The sequence below is a fragment of the Triticum dicoccoides genome, chromosome 3B, assembly GCF_002162155.2.
Source record: "Triticum dicoccoides isolate Atlit2015 ecotype Zavitan chromosome 3B, WEW_v2.0, whole genome shotgun sequence".
NCBI lineage: Eukaryota > Viridiplantae > Streptophyta > Magnoliopsida > Poales > Poaceae > Triticum > Triticum dicoccoides.
This window is the reverse complement of record NC_041385.1, coordinates 19,721,587-19,731,009: the sequence shown is the minus strand read 5'-3', so window position 1 is coordinate 19,731,009 and position 9,423 is coordinate 19,721,587. Positions and strand designations below refer to the sequence as shown.

The window sequence follows — 9,423 nt, the reverse complement described above, 5'->3', positions numbered from 1 at the left end:
TATAATGGCTTGCGCTATACATATTTAAATGAAACACCCAGTTCGTTTGCTTGAACCATGTCCCTCCAAGGGCACCTCACACACTACTTGTCCCCACAAGCCATGGCCATATGACAGCAAATCCCATCTTGCCGGTCCAAGCACAAACCCCATGGTGGCATGCATCCCTGAAAGCTCTTCCACGTCCATGGAGCTGAGGAAGAATCTGTACTCATACCTCTGTCGCAAATGCATGTCACGTGAGGGGACAAAGAAATGTATGCAACTGGCTGCTTGAGCATCTTCTATCTATAGTTTCCAAATCCTAACATTCATACAAGAAACAATCAGTTTACAAATGGTTGTGTGCTAGAAGATACATAATACAGCCATAGAAGATAAAACCTTGAAATGCATATGTCAACTATAAGTTTCGCAACAGGAGACCTGTAAAGGAGCTCAGAAGCTTGGCAAATAAAAGAGGCATTCATCACGACAGAAATACAGAACACACTAACTCAAACACAAAATCAGTATATATATTCGTTATAGCTATTTTATCATTCCAATTAAGAATGCCTCTTTATTGATACATGCATGAAAATAAAAAAAAAAGACTGCTGAAAGTCATCCAGGTCTAAATTCAATTAGAAATAGCTGCATGAAAATATATTTTGGTGGGATCACACAAGGAAAATATAAATAGTCCAAAATATGTAAGAAAGATTCAGGTTACCTTCAACTGGTCCAAGAAAACTAACATAAAAAAGAGTCATCATGATGCAAGCCACTATGATCTACTACCTCACCTTGTTGTAAGAGTATATTTCTAAGAAATATAGTACCACTGGTTTTAATGGTCTTATGCTGCTAGGACACATTCTTATATTTGAACCGGCAACAATCACTTTGCTACTCAGTACTCACTTGTTAATGCAATTGTGCCTGAATTTATTATGTCAGTCGCTCCAATAAGTTGTACTACAATTTATTGAAATGGTTCAGACAATTTTACTACAATAAGATTCCACTACTCAACTGTGACTGAAGTGCATCATGACAATTTTTACTTTAGCTGAATGCATGTGCATTGCCACGGAAAAAATAAAAAATGATATATAAAAATAAGTTCTACTACCCTCGTTTGCAATGACGTTATCCCTTATGTGCATGTGTGTTGTTTAGATTGTTTAGGAAATTGCATGAAAGCTACTTTAGAACTTGTTTGTTCAACTTATTTTAGAACATGTTACATTCATCTCTGGATACTAGAAATGCAAGCACAATATGTCATAAGCAAGCATCATATAACCTGTTCATGAGAAAAGAAAAGTCGGAACAATACCATTATGACGGAAGGAAGAAAACATATAAGCTCTATAATATTGCAACTTGTTCATACTAAATTAATAAGCACCTTTACCCATCTATACTATATATATACTACTTATTTATTTCGACCAACTATCAATATTCATTCACTGCCATATATATTCCGATCAAATCTTTAACGACCTTGTTTGCTGCTACCAATTACAGGAATAATATTTTATCAAAGACGCATTGAGCTACAGGGTTATAGGTATTTTTTTCGAAAAGGGGGGATTCCCCGGCCTCTGCATCAGAAAGATGCATACGGCCATCTTATTATCAAAGTAAAGTAGTACCAACATGGTTCCAAAGATCTCCTAAAGTCATAGAAAAGCACATAAAGCTCATACAGATCCAAAGAAGGCTAGAAACATCAACTAGCCAAGAAAAGACGCCACAGCCGGCTGGCTAAAACTAGATAGGGATACTAAATGCCTATCCTATTACATGACCGCCATCCAAACCGGTTGAAGATATCCCGAGCTACCATCTCCCAGCGAAAGACCCAGTAACCAAATGCTCCCTGGCCTCCGTCTGGGTGAGTAGCGACCACGAACGGATCAGTGCCGTAGTTCGGAATAAGACCAGCAAAAAATTATACATGATATTCTGTTAAAGACCAAATCATTTCTGCAATTCCAGATAGTCCACAGCAAAGCACAAACTCCAACCCAAATATGTCTCGCTAAGTCAGGCTCAATCCCATTAAGCCATGTCCCAAATAACGCATTAACAGAATTCGGGGGATTGATATTAAAAGCAATGTGGACCGTCTGCCAAAGTACCTTGGCCAGCCGGCAATCAAAAAAAGGTGTTTGATAGTCTCATCCCGATCGCAGAAACTACACCTAGTAGGTCCTGTCCAATTATGCTTTATCAAGTTGTCCTGACAAACCACATAAACACTTTTATTTTCAAAGGAACTTTGACATCCCAAACATGCTTGGACGTAGGAATGGAGTTCGAATTAATAACATCAATATACATTGATTTAACCGTGAATGCTCCAGACTTAGTCAACTTCCAGCGTAATTCATTGGGTTATTGAGAAAGCTGGACTTCCATCAGTCTCCTAACTAGACGGAGCCATTCTTCCCAATAATTGCCCGCTAGCGTTTGTCGGAACTGGATATTAAGGGGGGTAGATTGAAAGACCGATGCAACGAACACCTCTCGTCGTTGAACAATGCGGTACAAAGACGGGTATTGGATGGCCAAGGGTGTGTCGCCGAGCCAAGTATCCTCCCAGAAACGTGTACTCATGCCGTTTCCAAGAACAAACTTTGTCCTATTAAACAATGCCTGTTTGACTTTCATGAGACCTTTCCAGAAGGGCGAGTCGGTCGGCCAGACTGTAACCTGGGACAAAGTTTTTTTCTGGAGGTACTTGCCGCGAAGGATTTGAGCCCACATAGCATCATCCTCCGAAGAGAGGTTCCATAGCCACTTGCTAAGAAGGCATTTATTCTTAACTTCGAGATTCTCAATACCTAGACCCCCTTGGTCTTTCGGTCTACAGGGTTATAGGTATGCACTGAGTACGCAACCGACATGAATTGGATCTCATAGGCCCATAGGCATTCAGCTCATAGACAAAGAAACATTGTTAGATTCAAATGCCTTAAAGAACCAGACGACTGGAATGCAGCTACCTGAACAACTGAAGGCACGCACACAAAACACCTACTAATTGACAGGAATTTTGTTGCCTCCCTCCAGCCCCCTATTGCGTTTGAAGTTTGACACAAGAAGTGAATTACCACAGTGATCAATCACCTGAAGCAGCAGTCGATGGAATCATCTGCATGGCATTCATTGAATTTTGTTTGTACTAAATACCAGCAATATACAGTAAATGCAGCTTCAGTATACACATGCATCACCTGAAGGAGTCAAAATCGACATCTGTCGTTCACTGCTGCTGATTTTCATTTTCTCATCTCAGTTCTACAATAAGTCCATGCTGCATTGTTTACATAATGGTTCAGATAAACTTCTCCATTTGTGATAATCTCATCGACCACCACCAGCGCAGGCAATGCCATGACTCAGGGTGGACACGGTCCGGGCCGGTCCGGTCCCGGTCCGAGCCGCCACTTGGACCGGCCGCCGGCGGTCCGGTCCGGACCGGACCGAGCTGTCCAACGAGCTCCTTTTCTGGGACCGGACCGTTTGGGGGCCAGCTCGGTCAAGCCCGAGAGGACCGAATGGACCGGCCCGTCACCTTGCCTGGCAGACTGTATTTTGCTGCGTATAGGTCATATTTAGCTGTTGTTTATGCAGTTGCAGCTAGCTGCCGATCGCACGATCCATCCCATGACCTGGTCTTGAGCCAAACTAGCTGAGCTACTGACTGTACGTGGACATATGCATGCTGCCGGTCCTATTATTCAGAGAAGGAGCAAAGTGTATGCTAGAACATGCAACAGACTAGTCATTAGTTTAGGCATCTGTTGATTTTGGAGAGTAAATAAAGCAAAAGTGCAACAACAAGTAGATAAGTTTAGCTACTGTTTAGGCATCACATAGTGACAAGCTTACGAATGGATGTAATATGATAAGTCATCACTCCTCACTACATTTTCAGGTAAGTTTGGACAGGAACAGCAGATATATCACATCCACAAACAATTCATTTGGACAGCAGGCACTAGACTAAATTTGGACAGTAAAAATAACTACATTCGGACAGCATTTCCTTTGTTTTTTGGACATCAAAACAACTGATTTTGACAGCAAACATAGCACAAATCAGGTTAAGCAACACAAATACCACATCCACAAACATAATGTCTTATCATCATTGAACGACACGATTACAAACTTGCAATGACAATTTCAAGTCCATGTCAATTGGCAAGTTGAACATAACACAAATGAGAGGTTCATCTCCAAGCTAGTTGTGACATTTCACAGTTCATGACTTGACAAGTTCGAACATAACCCAAATGCAAAAGTAGCCTTCCCATGAGAAAGATCACTTTAACATTCGTCTCCAAAATAGCAAGATCAAGATCAACATCCACATGATGAGTGTCTACAAGATAAGCAACATTCACATAAATAATGTTTGGTATCGTATACCAAGTGAAACATGTAGGAAGAATTGTTACCAATCGTTGATCTCCTCCACGATGGGTAACTTGATGGTTTCAACATCATCCTCTTCATTCTCATCCCTCGGCTACAAGTGTGGAAGTTCGACAAATGCTCACACCACAACAAGACCAAAAAAGAAAGAAAGAAAAAGGTAAGGAAAAGATGGCAAACATACCACCAGATTCAAGTCAACGTGATCACCCTTGATATAACTTGCACCACAAACTAATGCCTCCACCATAACCGGTTTTAACGAACTCCTGTAGTCATCTAATACACACAAGTAGACAAACTAGTTTGAGGATGAGAACTTGACAAGTTTATATCCAAAGTTCATTAGTACGAGTTGACATACCTAAAATCCTTCCGGTCGTGCTGAAGGTAGATTCTGAAGACACGGAGGTAGCCGGGATAGTAAGGAACCTCCTGGCTATCTTGGCCATAATTGGGTACCTAGGAGCATTGACTTTCCACCAACCAAGAAGATCAAGAGCCTTGTTGCGAGGTTCAACCGCATCCTCTAAGTAGTTCCTCAACTCACTCTTTGATATTCTTGTTGAACGGGACGATAAGAAGGACTCATACCCAGCTTGAACCGGGATACTAGGAATGTTTGTAGAGGAAGATACACTTTCTCCATTTCCAGCTCGCTTATCTTGGGAAACACATTTGTCATACAAGGTCGCCAACTCTTTCTCCACGATTTTCATCTCAGTCCTACACCTCGTACTTCCTACTCCATATAGTTCTCCAAAGGCCCACTCTATGTAATTCATCTTGTACCTAGGATGAAAGATGATAGCATTGGAGTGAATTAGCAAGCACATGAATAAAAAAACAGCAAGCACAATAATAAAAAAACAGCAAGCACATGAATAAAAAAACATTGGAGTGAAAACAGCAAGCATATGTACCGTGGATCAAAGACGGTTGCGATCAGCATGGCATTGTTCTTTTCTTCCCAATATTTGTCAAACTTCTCCAACATTGCTTCACCCATTTCCTTGTAGTGGTCACTATCACTAGTCATTGCACGTTTGATTGCAAGCTTGACACCAACAATGTATGGATAGAAGATGTTCGAAGTGGGATATAAACTTCCTGAAAATGCATTTGTCACCTCAGCCAAACTCTCAAGTAATGGAGAGATAAGGTCATACATGTCCCACTCTGCGTTTGTCGGCGCCCAAGCATAGTTGGCATTGGAACCAGCATGAGAGGTCAAGGCTTCCTTATAATCACGGGCATAAGTTCAGAAAATTCAGAAACTCTTACATAAGTTCAGAAAATTCAGAAAGTTTCTTGTTCAAACACTAGATCTCTAGATCACCTATCTAAGTTCAGCACTGAATCATCTCAGTTTGGCGGGGTTACAGGTCAGGTTACCTCTTCCTCTTCGTGGCGCTCGGCGAGGAACCAGGGAAGACGGGACCGATGGCGTGCTGGCCTTGCTGCGTCCCCGACGTACACGTGCTCCTCCAGCTCGTACTCGGACGAGATGGCACCGTCGATGAAGGGGAGAGGCCGCGGGCGATGGCGCCGTCGATGAAGGGGAGAGGCCACGGGCGATGGCGCCGTCGATGAAGGGGAGAGGCCGCGGGCGATGGCGCCGTCGATGAAGGGGAGAGGCCGCGGGCGATGGCGCCGTCGATGAAGGGGAGAGGCCGCGGGCGATGGCGCCGTCGATGAAGGGTTAGGGTTTGGGATTGGAGAGGAGGAGGCGCTGTGAGGAGAGGAGAGCGAGGGGAGGGGGGGAGGGGGAATGGAACGAGGGGAGGGGGTTCGCTCGATGCCTCGATCTGTCCAGCCAGATGGGCCTTGCTGCGCCAGCGGTCCGCTCGGTCGGCCCGGTTAAAGACCGGACCGGACCGAACTTTTTGCGGTTTGTATTTCTGGGCCTGGCCCGTCCTGTTTTTCTACCGGGCCTAGACCGTACGGTCCGGTCGTGAACGGGCCACGAGCGGGCCGCAGAGCTTGCTCGTGTCGTCCAGGCTGAGCCATGACGCCCTTCCAGCTACCAAGGGAATAGAACCAGACCTGCAAAATGCACAACGCTCATCAGTATTCAGTACTTTATCTCACCATACTTTCTTGTATAGCAATCAACCCAGTCCAGGTTTGTTGGCCTCGTACCATGCCAAGTATGTAACAGGCCTTGGTGAAGACCAAGTCCTGCCAGCTGCCCAGCCTGCGAGTTCCTCTTGCTCCTGAACTGCAACAATTTCAGTGCTATCCTTATCTCGTGAGTTATCTCCAACCAAATCCCTCGGCTTCCATTATTGCAAGGTAGACCAATCCCCAAAGCCTTATGAAGAACACGAGAAGAGTGGATCCCATTGCATCTGGAGGGAGGAGGAGAAAGAGGGCAACGAGCTTGGATATGATGGAGAGTCGAAGATCACCAATGGATTTCCTCGAGGTAGTCCGGTTCCAGCCCTCCGATTCCGTCCGGTCCCCAGCCCGCCGTTTCCATTTCCACTGGTGCCACCGAGCGCACTCGCTGGTGGCGGACGAAACCTTCCTCTTCTAGCAGGCCAGAGTGACCCGCTCCTCATGCTCTCGCCGCACAACCCGTCATGGCGTGGTCCCCAATTCGGCAATTCCCCATGCTCCCTGCTGTCGTGGTGGGATAGTGGCACACATTGTCGACAATCGGGGGAAGCACACTACCGATGCATGGGCGGCCATAAGCGCTAGATCCCAGGTTGTGATGGCCGTGGCCGGAGTAGGAGACTCGGCCTCCTCGCCGAGGGCGATCCGTCGTCGGAGATGACGGGGTCGTCAGTCCGTGACATAGACCCGCCACCAAGACGAAGCAGAGGTGCGGCGGTGTGGGGGCGGGATGGGGACAAGCGGACGGACGGCGGGGCGTGGGAGCGAGATCAGGATGGACGGGCGGACGGTGGAGGCGTGGCGGGATGGGGACGGGCGGACGGCGGCGGCATGCACAGGATAGGAATCGTCGCCGCTGGACTGGGCTGCCCTAGCCCGTTCATGCGAAGGGAGGGAAGGTGAGGGTAGACTATTCAGTCGCCTGGTTCGCACGGTTTTTTTTAGTGCGGGCAAAGTGGAGGATGGGTAACGAAGCGAAATAAAATTGGAGGGGTGATGCGAGGTGGAAAAATAAACCGATTGAAAATAAACCGGTTGAAAGTGGTGGGACTATTCAACCAACTCGTTCATTAGGAGTAGAGATCATAGGCTGATTCATGCATCTTCTAATTATCAAAGGTTCCAATAATCAACACGGGCGGATGTCATACATGAGTCATCGCGTTGCAATGCTGATTTGGCACTTGAATAAGGCATGATATTAGTACTTTTTAGTTCTTTACACAATTCTTCGAAGGACAGCTCCATCCTTCATCATCATGTAATTTTTTAACCTGAACCAAAAGAATATGAGAATTAGAAACTAATCAATCGTTGTGAGAGAACAGTATATGGTATGCGTGCAATATCATATATACTAAAGAAATTACCACATAGATTAAAAGTCAAGTAAAGTTGTATATCAAAACTGTATCTCTGCCAAAGTTTCAAATCCAGCTCACTATTAACCTTAGGGAATTCAAAATTAAAGCTTAAAAATCATAACACAATAGTAAGAATTCAACAACGTTCATTATACCATAGAGATTTTGGAATGGACACGATGCAAAACCAAAAGGACAAGCAAACCATAGTAGTTAGTTTGAAAATGATTACCATCAGGAAAGAAGATTTTTCTTGAAATTTTTCCTTCTGAAGCTACTGACATGCACTTTACTATTAATCTAAAAAAACATGCACTTTACTAAGATATGAAAAATTATGATACCGCAATAAAACTCTACAGTTGAGTAGAAAATGACCAAAAAGGAGTGCTCCATGTGCCTAAATGACCTTACTTTTTAGAAATGTCACAAGCTTCTTTATAAAAATTTAAATCAACTTACCTGCTAAGAGTACAAAACAGCATCAGCACCGATAATAGGAACTCTTCTTGCGCTTCAGCTCAAATCTCTAGTAGCTGAGTTTAGAGCATCATGTTACTAAAAAACTTCGTACCACCAACATCCCTGCCACAATCGTGTCCTCACCCTGGTACATGTTAATAATTTTTCTATAAACTAGGTTTACAAAGTTTACAAAGTTTAACCTAAGAGAAAACTAATATCCAGACACTAGTAGGAAAGGGGGCAATGGCCCAGGCCGGTTCAGCCCATTAGTCCCGGTTCTGCCATGAACCCGGACCAATGGAGCTATTTGTCCCGGTTCATGAGCCCAGGGGGCCGGCCGGGCCACGTGAGCCATTGGTCCCGGTTCGTCCGGACCTTTTGGTTCCGGTTGGTGGGACGAACCGGGACCAATGGGCCTGGCTCCTGGCCCACCACTATTGGTCCCGGTTGGTGGCTTGAACCGGGACCAAAGGCTTCCCTTTAGTCCCGGTTCATGCCACCAACCGGGGCTAATGGTGGTGCCTATATATACCCCCTCGCGCAAGAGCAGAGCACACTGCTCTGTTTTTTCTGGCCGAGGGGGAAAGGGCTTGGTGGTGCTCTAGCTCACCTCCTATGCACACAAGGTGTTCGATGGAATGCCCGAGCCACACTACTTAAGGTTTCTCCTCTTCAAGCTCGACCGCCAAGCTTCATTTTCCTCAATATTTATCTAGGTTTAGCAGTCCGTCACGCCCCGTCCCCGTCTTCATCGCCGTCGATCATCCGTGCCGATCTCATCGCCGGCACCACCGTGGTGAGCCTCTTGTTCTTATCTTCTTTCTGAAAGGAAAAATATTCTTACTTGTATGTTTAGATAGATACTTGTATTATTTTCTTACTTTTATTATTTCATCTTATATAGTGCGATGGTTTTGGTATCCGCCCCCGTCGGCCCTCGTCCTGTCTATGATTCGGATGTGGTATATATTATCTTTTCATAACTATTGGTTCATTTATTGTTTATGAAAATTATGCTGATCAACGTGACATA

The 9,423-nt window shown here is 44.9% G+C and overlaps 1 protein-coding gene across 2 annotated transcripts; it reads right to left on the bottom strand.

Annotated features, from left to right (window-relative positions):
- Nucleotides 1–4,093: 4,093 nt before the first annotated feature.
- Nucleotides 4,094–5,811, bottom strand: LOC119280561 (zinc finger BED domain-containing protein RICESLEEPER 1-like). Of its 2 annotated transcripts, XM_037561373.1 has the most exons (5): nt 5,364–5,811; nt 4,805–5,232; nt 4,625–4,719; nt 4,464–4,534; nt 4,094–4,387 (listed from the first exon to the last, which is right to left on the bottom strand). In XM_037561373.1, coding segments are annotated over exons 1-5 (843 nt in total). In that variant the 5' UTR covers nt 5,612–5,811; the 3' UTR covers nt 4,094–4,386. The 2 variants fall into 2 exon arrangements, with proteins under 2 accessions (XP_037417270.1, XP_037417269.1); XM_037561372.1 differs by having other exon boundaries at nt 4,094–4,534.
- Between the last annotated feature and the right edge of the window lie 3,612 nt (nt 5,812–9,423).